This window comes from Mesocricetus auratus, unplaced genomic scaffold, assembly GCF_017639785.1.
Source record: "Mesocricetus auratus isolate SY011 unplaced genomic scaffold, BCM_Maur_2.0 Super-Scaffold_6723, whole genome shotgun sequence".
Classification (NCBI taxonomy): Eukaryota; Metazoa; Chordata; class Mammalia; order Rodentia; family Cricetidae; genus Mesocricetus; species Mesocricetus auratus.
Genome location: NW_024429183.1, coordinates 13,160,246 through 13,174,689, shown reverse-complemented (window position 1 = coordinate 13,174,689; position 14,444 = coordinate 13,160,246). Strand labels below are relative to the sequence as shown.

The window sequence follows — 14,444 nt, the reverse complement described above, 5'->3', positions numbered from 1 at the left end:
GTCCCGGCCTTCGTCAGCCCCGAGCTGGGTTGATACAAGCCACGGAGAAGTGGGGTGCTTGGTCAGAGGCCTGAGTCGAACCCTGAAGTGCTCCCACGGGACTGTGGGGACGCTGGAGGGAGGGAACAACCATGGTCCAGGAGGCCCCTTGGCGCCCCAGCATACTTTATTCAGGCCTGCTGACGCGTCAGAACACAGCTGGAAGAACCGAGTAAGTGCTCAGTGGCCCTGGGGAAGGATGGGCCCATTGCAACTGCACACACTCAGTGCGGGCCCCAGGCAGAACCAAGCCGACCCTCCATCGCCAGAACTCAGCCCCTCCAGCTTCACCCTCACAGATTCGAGCCAAACCAAACAAGTGGTCGTTTAATAGAAAAGGAACCAGAAGAGCACTGCTGTGGCAAGATACGGCATTTGGTCGGCCCTCAGCCCAGCACCCGACGTTCAGCACAACTGCAAAGCCCCAGGGAGTCCCAGAACTCCCTGCGGCACCCCATCTCCAGCCACACACCCGTGGGGCTACAGCGTGTGCACACTTCAGAGCCAGTCACAGGTAGGGGTGGCTGTGGGGGCAGCAGCCAGCCTTAAACTCCACGCCTCTCCCTTGAGGCTCCAGGTGGTATCAGGCACAGTGCCATTCCCAGGGGGCTTTCCCTGCAGGTCTGCCTACCCGCCATCCCACGAAGTCTCAGACCCAGGCCAGTTCCTGGCCCAACCCGGGGCCACCCCCGACTGCTCAGGGCAATGGACCGCGGCTTGAGCCCGGGGCACGGGGCAGGGAGGTGGAGGGCTGCCCCGGCAAAGGGTAAACGTTGGCAGCCGCACACTGCATCAAGGAGCCCGGACTGTGGGCGTGGAGACTCGGCAGCTCACAGTCCTGCCACTTGAGGATGGGACTTTGTTTACCTACGAGACACAAAGAAAAACAAGCCCTGCAGGACAGACCCGCCATGCCACACATTCTTGTCTCCACACTCTAGGCCCATCCCAGCTTCCAGAAACAGCCAAGAAAAGAGGGCATCCCCAAGACGGTGTGGACTCTGTGCACAAACCTGGGCCCAGATCCCTTGGCCTGCTGTTGCCAGCCCCACCCACAGGGTTTCCTTACAGCAAGAGCAGTACAGCAGCTCCATGACCCGGAAGCAGTTATCCAGCAAGGCTTTGGGCCGCACCAGCTTCAGGCTTAGGCCTGGGGTACTCAGAAGAGATAACACAGCTTCCACCTGAGGGCCGATCTCCACATCCTGAGATAGAAGAAACCATCAGGACAAGCAAAGAGAGAGGGACCCCACCACATGAGAACCATGGCAGCTGTCTAGCCTGGAGACGTCCCAACAAAATACAGCTTCTAGGGATCAGAAGGCCAGGAGGGTCCCTGCTGTCACCCCTCACAGAGGGTTCTGCTTTGTCATCAGAAAATAATCACAGAGCACAGGTCAGCACAGGGAGGAAGCTGGGACCTCCTTGTCGCTCCAGCAGGCCCGGTCACCAGCCTCCGACCCGGAAAACTGTCCGTCAGGAAGCAAAGCCCTCTGCTGAGGACCCCTGAGGCGAGAGTCACGCAGGAGAAGCTGAACATGCAGCTCCAAGCTCAGGTAATTTCTCGTCACAAAGCTTAGCAGAAAGGACAGTGTGGAGGGAGCTGTTGGCCCTGGAAGCCCAGAGCCACTGTAGAGGCATCATGGAAAGGGTAGGGCCTGAATTAAAGACGACTGTAGCTCACGCAAAGCCCTGAGCTGCGCTCTGTGCCCCAGGCCCTCCAAAATACCCTCAGTCCTACCATTCCATACCTGTGGGCGTGACCCTTTTTGGAAACTGTAGAAGTAATCAAGGTTCTCAAGTTTACATCATCGTGTTTTTAGGGCGGATGCTAAATCCAGTGGCTAATTGGTGTTGGGAATAGAACCTAGGGTCTTACCTACACTAGACCAGCTCTTTATATTCCCAGCCCTGGGGTCTCTATAGAGAACGGTCAGAAAGACAGAGGGGAACCGCCCAGAGCCACGTGATAAAGGTCATGAAGAGGCAGGAGCCACAAGAAGAATGAACGGGTCAGAGTGATACTGCCTCTTGCCAAGAACAGGACACACCGCCTAAGGCTGGGAGAGCGAAGACCTTTCAGGGGAAACTGTCCCTGCCAAGATCTTAATTCTGGACTTCTGGTTTCCAGGAGTTTGGTGTAAGTCACCCAGTTTGAGGTAATTCCTGACAGCAGCCTAAAAAAGTTATGGTCAACCCAGCCCACAGTCCAGTTCCTGTCTGGAAACAACGAAGATACCCAAAGCAAGCATGCATACATACATACATACATACATACATACATACATACATACATATCCTTGCCTAATGACAACCACCACCACCAAGGGCCACTGAGTGGCCATCAGAGACACTCAAAGTCAGAAACAGCAGGCAGGAGATATTCCAAAAGCAGAAGAACAGTCTAAAGCTGGGTGTGGTGGCATACACCTGTAACCTCTCCCTCGGGAGGCTGAGGGATGCAGAAGGAGCATAATTATGCCTGGACAAGAATGAGACCTTGACTCTACAAACAAAACAAAAAGAAAGACCGGCAAAAGCTAACTGGCATTCCTCAATCAGCTTAATACAGTATCAGTATCATCATGTGACCCAGTGGTCATAGCATCATCATGTGGCCCAGCGATTCCAATGTTTTTTGGGTTTTTTTTTTTTCGAGACAGGGTTTCTCTGTATTGTTTTGGAGGCTGTCCTGGAACTCGCTCTGTAGACCAGGCTGGCCTCGAACTCACAGAGATCCGCCTGCCTCTGCCTCCCGAGTGCTGGGATTAAATGCGTGCACCACCAATGCCTGGCTTTGTTTTGTTTTTTTGTTTTGTTTTTGTTTCGTTTTGCGATTCCACTGTTAAGACACTGCTATTTTCTTTTTTTGTTCCTTTCTTTTTTTAAAAGTTATTTATTATATATACAGTGTTCTGCTGCAGGTCAGAAAAGGGCACCAGATTGTATTATAGACAGTTGTGAGCCACCATGTAGATGCTGGGGATTGAACTCAGGACCTCTGGAAGAGCAGTCAGTGCTCTTAACCACTGAGCCATCTCTCCAGCCCTTGTTACACCTTTCCTGAAGTGCTGGGATTAAACATGCTCCTTTACTCCTGGTCCCTGTTTTGTTTTTGAGACAAGATCTGGATACATAGCCGAGGCTGGCTCCAATCTTACAAACCTCCTGCCACACCCAGCCTGCAAAGTGTGGGATTAGAGTCTGTTCAACTTTGTCAGATTCAACACATAAAATTAGAAAACTTTACCTAAGAACAAGCAACTAGACACAAATAGACAGATGGTGTATGACCCATCTTAGAAGCTATTCCAAGAAAAGCAAGTACATAATAGGAAAAAAAGACAGATTATGGGTTACTGGGGGTGGGAAGAGGTAAGAAATGGCGGCTTCCTGTATACAATTTCTTTGTGAGGTAATGGAAAAGAGTCTGAAATGGGTATGGTGATAGATGTATAGCCCTGTAAGTGTAAATCATGCCACCGAACCACCAACTAAAAATAGTCAAAACAGCAGGCTTTACATTGTAAAGTGTGCTCCCTCTTAACATAGCCTCCAGGTCTTTATCAAAGACTTTGTTTTAGTTGCCTTTTCTTAAATAATTTTTTCTCTTATTTATGTGTATAAGTGTGTGTGTGTGTGTGTGTGTGTGTGTGTGTGTGTGCTCCACCTATATGTGAGTGCCTATGGGGGCCAGTAGAGGGTGCTGGATTGTCTGGAGCTTGAGTTGTGAGCCAACTGACTTGAAAGCTGGGATCCTCTCTCCAAGAACAGCAAGTGCTCTTAACCAGTGAATCATCTTCCCAGGCCCAGTTTCTAATGGAAGCAATGAAAGCTGAGTAGAGGCCAGAATAATGCAGAACCCAGAGTCCCGACATCTCCCAGAGGATGAGGAGATAGGACAGGGTCATCAAATCCACATTTTATGGCTGGATAAGATTTAGGTGTCAACCCTTTCCTTTATAAGTGATAATCCTACAAGCCCTGTAGTGAAACAACTTGTTCAGATTACGCGGTTGGAAACAGCCAGTGTTCAGGTCTCGGGACCTGACCTCCTACATCACACACTGCTGTCAGCAGAGAAGGGAAGTGCCACACAGCTTCAAAGCCAGGACACAGACTGTTAACAGTGTCAGAAGACAGGAAGGCTAAGGCTGGCTGCAGGACTGGGCGTAGCTCAGTGGTAGAGGGGGTACCAGTATTCTGACCCAACTCCCAGCAGCAGGGAGGGCAAAGGAAAAGGGCCAGACCCCACTACACCCGGGTAATAAAACCGTCTCTGTGTTCAGCACTTTCGTACAGAGAGCCCAGGGCCAGGTCTAGAGGACTGAGGTCCTCAAACTCTCCCCCCAGCCTTGCTCCCATGAGCCTTCTGGAGTCTGTTCTATGGGTGAAACAATGGTGGGCAAAGCCCTTTCCACAAGCCAGATCAGTTTGCCAAGGACACCCATATTGCCCACAAGCACAAAAGGGCAGATTCCTGTGACCTTCTGGGCAGGGACTGGGGGAGCCATCAGGATGGCTCTAACAGCTATGAAAACAGTCCCTGTCCCTGAGCTCACAGCTGGTGTCGGATGGTCTGGCTCTGGGCTAGGGAGGACAGGCAGCTGGCCCAGCAGGGCCACACCAAAGGCCCGAGGACACGTGACTCTGCCTGTCACTTTGCAACTCAGGAGCCCTTTTGGTTGACTCTCAGATGGTTTGGGAATTTGTTTTCAAGACGGGATCCCACTACGCAGCCCAGATCAGCCTCAAACTTCACATCTTTCTTCAGTCTCCAGAGTACTGGGTTGCACTCATGCCACGGCCATGGCTTTTCCCTTCCGTTTCCTTCTAAACTAAGTCGTAGCCATTAGCGTTTACCCTCAGTGTCACATGGTTTGTTTTATTAAAACATGCCATGGCCGGGCGGTGGTGGCGCACGCCTTTAATCCCAGCACTCGGGAGGCACAGGCAAGGGATCTCTGTGAGTTCGAGACCAAACCTGGTCTACGGAGCGAGTTCCAGGACAGGCCCCAAAACAATACAGAGAAACCCTGTCTTGGAAAAAAAAAAAAACATGCCACGGATCGATCCATGATTATTACGCAGAATAGTTTCAAAACTGAAAATTCCTGTCACTCTTCCTTCCCCCCTCTCTAGGGGAGCGTCACTTTTCAGATGCAGAAGTGAAGTCAGGGGATTCCCTGGCTCGTCCAAGACTCAGGGGAGACACAGCCTGATCTACATAGCAAATTTCAGGCCAGGCAGGGCTTCACAGTGAGACTCTGTCTCTAAACAAACAAATAAATAAATGCTGTCCTACGACTACGATGTGCCCCGTGTACCCAAGAACTCACTGTAGCTCTGCTTGCCTGCACAAGGTCTGTACAAAGTCAAGCCAGCATTATTAGTGAACAGTTCAGTGGGCAGCATTAATTGGACTCAGTGGGTTATAAAATAAAAACGACCATAATAAAATCAAAATAGTTGAAGTTTAAAAAAAAAAGAGGCCAGGCATTGGTAGCACACGCCTTTAATCCCAACACTTGGGAGGCAGAGGCAGGAGGATCTCTGTGAGTTCAAGACCAGCCTGGTCTACAAGAGCTAGTTCCAGGACAGCCTCCAAAGCCACAGAGAAACCCTGTCTCAGGAAAAAAAAAAAAAAAAAAAGATCTCATGTAAGCCCAAAACAAGGTCCCAAGTTCCTCCTGTCCCTCATCCCAGCGCCTTGGCTCGTGGCGCGTCCTGACACCTCCTCCTTCCTCGGTTGCGTTGCCTGCACGCCATCCCGTGTCTCCCACGCCCTCGGAGCATGGCGGGACTTCCCCTTCACAGCCCTTTGCCTGATCTGTCAGACCCGCACAGCCGCGCACACAGCTAGCTCACCACGAGGCTCCGCTGGACATTCCCCAGCAATGTCTGGACCTCCTGCAGGTACTGCCAGGATGGGTGGCCCTCCAGCAGCACATCCAACACAGACTCGGTGGCGTTGAGACTCACCAAGACCCACAGGTACCGCAGCTCCCGCTGGCTCACACGGGCCTTCTGCTGCAGGGACAGGAGAGATCACTGAAATACAAGCTCCACCTCCGGGCTGCGACCACACCCCACGGACTTGCCACTGCCTGGGAGCAGCCACAGTCAACCAGACAACCTTGGGCCAAGGTCAGCCACAGGCTTGCTTGAGTGGCTAGGAAAAGCCCCTGGTCACTAGGACAACCTGCCAAGGACCCACATGCTTCTGAGGACATCATGGAAGGCAGAGAACTCCCCATCCCAGGAGGGGTCCTCACCAGCCTCGTGATGTTGGCGACTCTGAGTACCCCCTCATAAGGCACAGCGACCCTGTAGTTGATGGGGAAGTAATGTTTCTGGGGAGAAACAAAACGTGAGATCAGAAGCAGAAATGACTTACATAGAACCCCCAAGAGAAGGACCCAGCCTAACTGTGAGGGCAGACAGATCCTCTGTGGAGGAAACAGCCCTCTTTCCTCTGAGACAAAGGGAGGGTGAAATCAGATACACAGTTCTGTAAGGGCTGAAGTTTCTGGCCCAGGGTATGGACTGAGGACTTCCAGGAAGACATGTTACTTTGGAGGTGAGGGGCAAGGCAACCTTTGCATAGCTCTGTGAACACACTAAACACCAGCGAGTCTGATACCTTATTATTTATTGTTATTATTAATAGTGTGTGTGTGTGTGTGTGTGTGTGTGTGTGTGTGGTGTCTGTGTCTGTGTGTGCAGGCATGTACATGCCTTAGCACTGATATGGAGGTCAAAGGATACGTCTCAGGAGTAGTTCTCTCCTCCTGCCTTTATTTGGGTTCTGGGAATCGAACCCTGGTCACCAGACTTGCGTAGCAGGTGCTTTTACTCATGGAGCCATCTCACCAGCCGGTGTTGTACACTGTCAGTCAGTGGGTTGTATATGAATGCCATCTCAACAGAGATGGTCTCAAAGGTAGTCCTAAAGAGCTGGGCATGTGCTTGGAAACCCAGCACTTGGGAAACTGAAGCAGGAAGATCTCAAGTTCAAAGCCAGCCTCTCCAACATAATGAGACCCTGTGTCAAAAAGGCAAAACAATGGCTAGGGAATGAATGGTAGAGTGCTTGTCTAGCATAGACCAGGCCCTGGGTTTGCATAACTGTGTGGCACCCATCTGTGATCCTGGCCCTCAGAAAGTAGAAGCAGGGGGTTAGAAGTTCAAGGCCATCCTCTGCACAAAGTAAATTCAAGGCTGACCTAGGATAGATTAAGTCTTTAAAAAAGAAAGAGAGCCAGGCACTGGGGTGAATGCCTTTAATTCCAGCACTTGGGAGGCAGAGGCAGGCGGATCTCTGTGAGTTCCAGGCCAGCCTGGTCTACAGAGTGAGTTCCAGGACAGCCTCCAAAACAATACAGAGAAACCCTGTCTCGAAAAACAAAAAAAAAAAAAAAAAAAAAAAAGATGAAAGTAGGTGTAGGGGCTGGAGAGATGGCTCAGAGGTTAACAGCACTGCCTGCTCTTCCAGAGGTCCTGAGTTCAATTCCCAGCTATCATGTGGTGGCTCACAACCATCTGTAATGAGATCCGGTGCCCTCTTCTGTCGTGCAGGCAGACATGCAGACAGAACACTGCATACACAATAAATAAATAAATCTTTAAGAAAGAAAGCAGCTGGAAAGGTGAGGGAGGGAGCAGGTGGGAGGTACACACTACACACATTGGTTACGTGGTGGAAGGGGGGGGGTGCTACTATAACCTTGGGCCCGACATATCTTGGGTGGGGGTAAGCAATGCTCCAGGTGAGCCCTGGACTTGGAAATAGGGATCCATTTGGTGCTCTTCTGGTTACCATGTACTGAAGCCGGTTCCTGTACTGCAGCTTGACCCGAAGGTAGCCTGTAAGGTCACACTCTTGGGTCAGAGTCCACATCTCCAAATGCTCGCTCCCCAGAGCCAGGCCAAGTAGGATCCCAAGACCTGCGGGCCACACCCAACAAGAGCTATGAGCACCCGGCACTCAGTGTATTTGCACTCCCTGGTGTGCAGAGCTGCACCCGTTTTCAAGGGCGACAAGGACCCATGAGAAAGGCAGGCCACCCTTCCCCGATCAGCAGAGTCTCAGGGAGACACCCACATCCGGTCTCCGGCCTCCCCTAGCTCCTTCTTTGTGGGGCTAGTACGATGTGCCCGACCCAGCACCCTCAGCCCCTTCCTTGTCAGGAGCGGCAGATTTCCCTTTAGAGTTTTTGGATACGAATTCTAGTTCCAGATCTTAAAGTGGCTTTTGGTGAGCCAGAGACTTCCTTCTATGACATGTGTGACCTTGGCATTCTTCTCCGTTAGACATACCAGCAGGTCTATGGCTCCTTCCAATCTGATGGCTCTGGGACGCTCAACAGACATCACACATCAGCTGTCCCAACAACAAATAATGGGCAGTCTTTTGAAACAGTACCTGTAATTACCACTAGGTGTCAGGGTAGCCTCAAAAACCAACCCTTGGGATCTGCGTGTACACTTGAACAGTAAAATATTATTGAGAGAACTTACAATAAATACGAATAGGGGTCAAGTGGATGAGAGAAACATGAAAAAAAGTGATACCCAAAGGGCCAACTTCACTATTAGGATAAATAGTTTCAAATGAAAACAATTGGATGCAATCTGCAGCCAGAGAAACAGATACACACAAAGCAGGGCTTACCCCTTGACAAGGAAATGGAAAGGTTTTTATAAGATAATTTCATTTTAATAATCCTGATGCTGCCAAAAGAGCTCTCAGCCTGGAAATACATTTGACACATTTAATAATAAAATGGATCTAAACTCTTCTATCTTTGACCCACTGACTGTGACCCACTAAACTCATAAACTAGAAAGCAAACAGATTTATGGACAAAGACCTACGCAGCATCATGATCCTTTTTGCCATTGTTTACTTATGGAGGAGACTGCTCGTGGCGCTGTATATGCTATGGGGAGTACTTAGGATATGCTTAACGACCCTCTTACGGGACTATGAGTCAACAACATCTTTGATGCATAAGACAACTTTAGACTTATTAAGGGATTTCCTGTGCTATGGAAAATGAGGATGCAAATAAATATGCCAAATTTCTGTGGGAGATTATTACACTCATCATTGTTCTAGAACGTGTTTTAATGTTCTCCAGTGTGTATCTTTTTTTTAAACATAGTCTCACTATGCAGCCCAAACTGGCCTGAAGTCACAGAGATCCACCACCTCCTCCTTCCTGGGTGCTGGGATTTCATTTTTGTTTTTCAGACAGGGTTTCTTATATAGCCCTACCTGTCCTGAAACTCACTCTGTAGACCAGACTGGTCTCAAACTCACAGAGATCCTCCTGCCTCTGCCTCCCGAGTGCTGGGATTAAAGGTGTGCGCCACCATGCCCAGTTTACTATCTTGTCGTCAAAACCAATAATTACCCTTTACAGAGCTAGTTCCAGGACAGGCTCCAAAACAATACAGAGAAACCCTGTCTCGAAAAACCAGAAAGAAGAAGAAGAAGAAGAAGAAGAAGAAGAAGAAGAAGAAGAAGAAGAAGAAGAAGAAGAAGAAGAAGAAGAAGAAGAAGAAGTAGAAGAAGAAGAAAAAGTAGAAGAAGAAGAAGAAGAAGAAGAAAAAGTAGAAGAAGAAGAAGAAGAAGAAGAAGAGGAAGAGGAAGAGGAAGAAGAAGAAGAAGAAGAAGAAGAAGAAGAAGAAGAAGAAGAAGAAGAAGAAGAAGAAGAAGAAGAAGAAGAAGAAGAAGAAGAAGAAGAAAGTATGCTGAGCCAAGCGGTGGTGGCGCACGCCTTTAATCCCAGCAGAAGCAGATGGATCTCTCTGAGTTCGAGGCCAGCCTGATCTACAGAGCTAGTGAAATCCTGTCTCAAAAAAACCAAAACAAACAACAAAAGCAGGCTGAGTAAGCCATGGAAAGCAAGCCAGTGAGCAGCTCTCCTCCATGGCCCTGACTTCAGTTCCTGCCCTGACTTCCTTCACAGTGACTTCAGCTGTAAGATGAAATAAAACCTCTCCTCACAAAGTCACTTTATAGTCATGGGGTTTCATCACAGCAATGGAAGGAAAACTAAAGCTGATGGTGGTGACGCACATCTTTTAATCCCAGCGCTAGGGAGGCAGAGGCAGGTGGATCTCTCTGAGTTCGAGGCCAGCCTGGTCTACAGAATAAGCTCCAGGACAGCCAAGGCTGTTACACAGAGAAACATAAAAACTAGAAATGTCATGAAAGATAAAAAATAAGCCGGGCGTTGGTGGCACACGCCTTTAATCCCAGCACTCGGGAGGCAGAGGCAGGCGGATCACTGTGAGTTCGAGACCAGCCTGGTCTACCGAGTGAGTTCCAGGACAGCCTCCAAAGCCACAGGGAAACCCTGTCTCGAAAAACCAAATAAATAAAAAAGAAGAAGGCAAACCAAGACATGGTCTTAGAACAGCTACAGCAGCCAAGCCTGGCATAGCTGCCACATAGCTGTCCCTGAAAAGCCTGTCCATAGGTGACCTACCTTCCCCTACGTGAGACACTCTTGCAGCCAGGCCACTGTTTCTAATTGTAAATGTGTGTTCGGCTGCCTCCACCAGGAGAAACTGGGGACCAGGCAGAGACTGCACAGCCGAAAGCTCAAGACTAACTGTCACTCTCGTGCTTTGTGTCCCAGGAGCCACATAGCCCGTGTCCTACTGACCCTGGCTAGGAGGCTTCCCTGTCACCTCCTCCTTCCAGAGGTAAGAACCAGGAGGCAGAGGCAAGACTAAGGAACAATCAGTGTGAGGCTCTCCCTGGCCCAGACATTGGTGGGAGAAGAGGGCATCCGAAGTATTCTGCAGGGATAAATGAGGCTCGTCACCTCCATCCCCACTGGCCAATGTGAGCCTGTATAATGGGGTGAATAGCATCCCCCTCCCAAGTTCGTATTCACCTGGAATCTCGGAGTGACTATTTGCAAATAGGCTCTCTGCAGGTGTAATTAAAACAAAGGCCCTTGATGTGAGGCCATCCTGAGCATAGGGAGAGCCTAGACCCAGTGACTGGTGTTCCAGGAGGAAGACCGTGCAGAGGGAAAGGCCTTGCAGATGGAGGTGGTGTGCGAATTGGCAACGCTGCCACACACCAAGGAACACAGGGAGCCACAAGACTGTAAGAGGCAGGAAGACCCTCCTATAGAGCCTTCGGAAGCTATGGTGATCAGGGACCCCAGTTTCAGACTTCCAATTCCCAGAACCAGGAGAAAACACATTGCCAGAGCTGAGTCACAAATTCATGATATGTCAGGGAAACCTAACAGCCCCCAGGATCCTCAGCACTCTGCCAAGTTCCGAGATACAATCTGAAGCCCCCTCCTGCCAGCGCTGTGCCTTCCCCTAGATGAGACACACTTGCCTCACTTCTCAGGCGGGGCTAGTGAGATGACTCAGACAATAAAGGCATTGTCATCAAACCCAAAGTCCTGAGTTCAATCCCCAGCACCCACATGGTGGGAGGAGAGAACAGACTCTCCTTCTTCTGCCTTCCAGACACATGCCATGGTACACACACACACAAGAACACAATAAATAAATAAAGGTCATCACTTGGGGCTGGAGAGGTAGCTCAGTGGCTCAGAGCACTTCCTGCTCTTCTATAAGACCCAAGTTCAGTTCCCAGCACCATGTCAGGCAGCTATAATGCCAGCTCCAGGGAGATCTAATACCTCTGGCCTCCAAGGGCATTAGCACTCATGTGTGCATACCCATTAATTAAAAACAATAAAACCGAATCTTTAAGTGCAATCACTTTAACTCAAGAACTGAGCCTCAGTTCTCTAATCTCTCTGCCTGACGTTCAAGGGCTGGGGAGCCCGCCGATGACCTAGCCTGCCTTTGAGTCCTCCAGAAGACCCTCACCCATGCTGCTACCCCTGTTCCTTTAAGATGTGAGAGCTTCCAGAACACTGGGTCTGACGGGGTCCTTCACCCATCCTGAATGTCCCCACCCTTTGTAGTATCTGGGGACAGAACGTGCCCAGCTCCTTTCTGAAGACTTGTGGATTCCAGCCCCTGCCCTCCTTTATGTGGTACTTCAAGTCGCAGTGAGGATGGGGCATGCGTAAGGTCCTTGTCATGACAACGACTCTGCACTAGCCCTTGGCTGCCATTTGGTCTGTAGGGTCTCAGCCTGGCTTCCCACCCAGCAGGCATAGGCATCCCTTCAGGTCCGTTCCTGATTTCTGTCCTCATCTCAACTTATTTTTCTTTTTACCAGGAACATTATTTTCTTTCTGCTTTTTTAAAAAAATTTTTGACCTGAAATGGAGGGAGGGGTAGAGGGGGCTGGTTGGCTTCCTTTTCCAGACCTCCCCTGTCCCATGTGTTATGCCTTCCCTACCCCCCACTAGCCACACCCAGGAGGATGGAAATCCTGTCTCTACAACCTCTGTCCCCACCCTGCACCCCAGAGCCAATGAAACAACAGAGGTGAGAAGCTGCCACCCACCCCAGTGTCTGCCTCACCCTGCATCGGCTGTGCCCACTCAGCTTGCACATCTGAGCCTGAGGTCAGAGGCCGGCAGAGCAGAGAGTGGCCGTGGATCCCAGTCCCCAAGGCTGCCTGCAACCCTCTGGGAAGCATCTCAACTTCTTACCAACAAGAACTGCCCTGGTTGCTATGGCTACAGCAAAGCCACCCACCCACCAAGGCCTCCCAGGACAGGATCCCCAGATATAATCCCCTTCCCCCCAGTACTCACAGTATAACCAGGCAAGTCCCCAGGGCATGATGGTGCACTGGGTGCCCCCTGAGAGCAGAGGCACTGTCCCCAGCAGTGTGTCCAGAGGCCTGAGCTGGGACCTACATGGCCTCGGGTCAGCAAAGGTGGCCACCGAGTCGGGAAGGGCTGGCCCAGCCTGAGGGGGGCAGGTACTCCTGGGATAGCTACCGCCCTATCTGCTTGGCAGGGCGGAGGACATCCAGGGGGCGGTGGCTGCTAGTCCCATTGCAGCTCAGGAGCTGATGTGAGACAGTGGCTTTAGGGTCTCAGAAGGAGGAGGAGGAAGAGAAGAGAGTCCCCAGCAGGCCTCTTGGAATCTGGGGCTGGGTGGCGCTTTCTCTGGTTCCTCCGACTGCAGCTGCTCAGTGTGAAGTCTAGCTCTGGAAAAAGAAGGAGGAGAGAGACTGATTATGTAAGAGCAACGCTGCCACTCAGCCACCAGCCAGGAAAGGAAGACCCACCATGCACGCTGTCCCCGCTGCCAGTACCGAGATACCCAGCCCTGTCTTCACACACAAAAAATGACTCCAGGTCAGGGCACCTCAGTAACTGCCTGGAGCCCAAGAGTGAGTCTACGGGCTGGCAGCCCCGAGCTGGGACTAAAGGAGCAATGGTGCTTACAAACCAGGAGGCTGCCTGGAGGAGGTGAGGCACCAGGTCAGATCTGAGTGACATTGCTTCAGGGGAGACTGAGGAGTGTCTTACCCTGCGTTCACCGTCACTCTCTGTCACCCATCTGTGTCTCCTGCCAGGTAAAAATTGATGGGTCAGTTTAATTTGAATTGCAGATAAATGAACAGTTTTTCTGGTAAAGTATTTGATGTGTAATATTGTAGGTACCAAATATTGCATGTGGCAATAAATAAATATACCAATAAATAAATAAACACCGTAGCCAGCTGTGGTAACACAACAGGGAAGTCACGGTACTCTAGAGGCTGAAGCACGAGGATGAAGAGACCGATCGGGCCACATAGCAAGACTCTAAAAAGCAAACAAAAGACAGGGTGGGGTGGCCCACATCTTTAATCCCGGCAGAGGTAGGTGGATCTCTGAGTTCAAAGCCAGCCTGGTCTACAGAGCGAATTCCAGGACAGTCAGGGCTACACAGAAAAACCCTGTCTCAGAAAAACAAAACAAAACAACAAGTATGTGAGAGGAATTCAAGCCTGGCCTGCTGGTGATTAGCCCTGAAAGTCAACATCCCCATAGAGCCTGCCCACTCCCTCACTCTCACAGGGCCAGCAAATTGTGGGCTGTGGTTCCATTTTGCAGATGAGGTAGAGGTGGCCGTCGGCAAAGACAGCTCAGAAACTGGATTTCTCATAGGGCTCTATTCCATCCCTTCCTGATTTTCCCTTCCTGTATCTCCTTAGTGGCCTCAACTCAGGGCATGGGGTGGAGGGGGGGAGGGGGAGGGGGAAGCAGGGGTGTTGGAGGAGACCCTCTCCATCGTGATGTCTGTGACATTACTACAGAATGTACCAAATTGCTAGCCCTTGGGCTGGGGGTGGCTTTAGTGGAAGAGAGCTTGTGGGGTTTGCAGGAGGCTCCGAGGCCAAGCCTAGCAGAGACGCAGCTAGGAGGTAGGAAGCCCAAAGCCAGTCTGGGCTGCCCAAGGAATTTTTGGCTAGGGCTAGCCTGGGCAACATAAGCATGGGCTAC

General features: G+C 50.6%; 1 protein-coding gene across 5 annotated transcripts in view; it reads right to left on the bottom strand.

Annotated features, from left to right (window-relative positions):
- Positions 1-339: 339 nt before the first annotated feature.
- Il34 (interleukin 34) overlaps positions 340-14,444 on the bottom strand; it is a 58,086-nt gene continuing 43,981 nt past the window's right edge. The window contains exons 2-8 of one of the 5 annotated variants that reach the window (XM_040737032.1): positions 13,485-13,524; positions 12,759-13,159; positions 7,859-7,986; positions 6,315-6,392; positions 5,908-6,066; positions 1,109-1,244; positions 340-906 (exon numbers count right to left, since the gene is read on the bottom strand). In XM_040737032.1, coding sequence (XP_040592966.1) covers positions 737-906; positions 1,109-1,244; positions 5,908-6,066; positions 6,315-6,392; positions 7,859-7,986; positions 12,759-12,786 — 699 coding nt within the window. In that variant the 5' untranslated portion in view covers positions 12,787-13,159; positions 13,485-13,524 and the 3' untranslated portion in view covers positions 340-736. Of the gene's footprint in view, positions 907-1,108; positions 1,245-5,907; positions 6,070-6,314; positions 6,393-7,858; positions 7,987-12,522; positions 12,633-12,758; positions 13,160-13,484; positions 13,525-14,444 lie in introns of those variants that run through there. The other 4 variants (XM_040737029.1, XM_040737031.1, XM_040737020.1 and 1 more) reach the window with 4 other exon arrangements.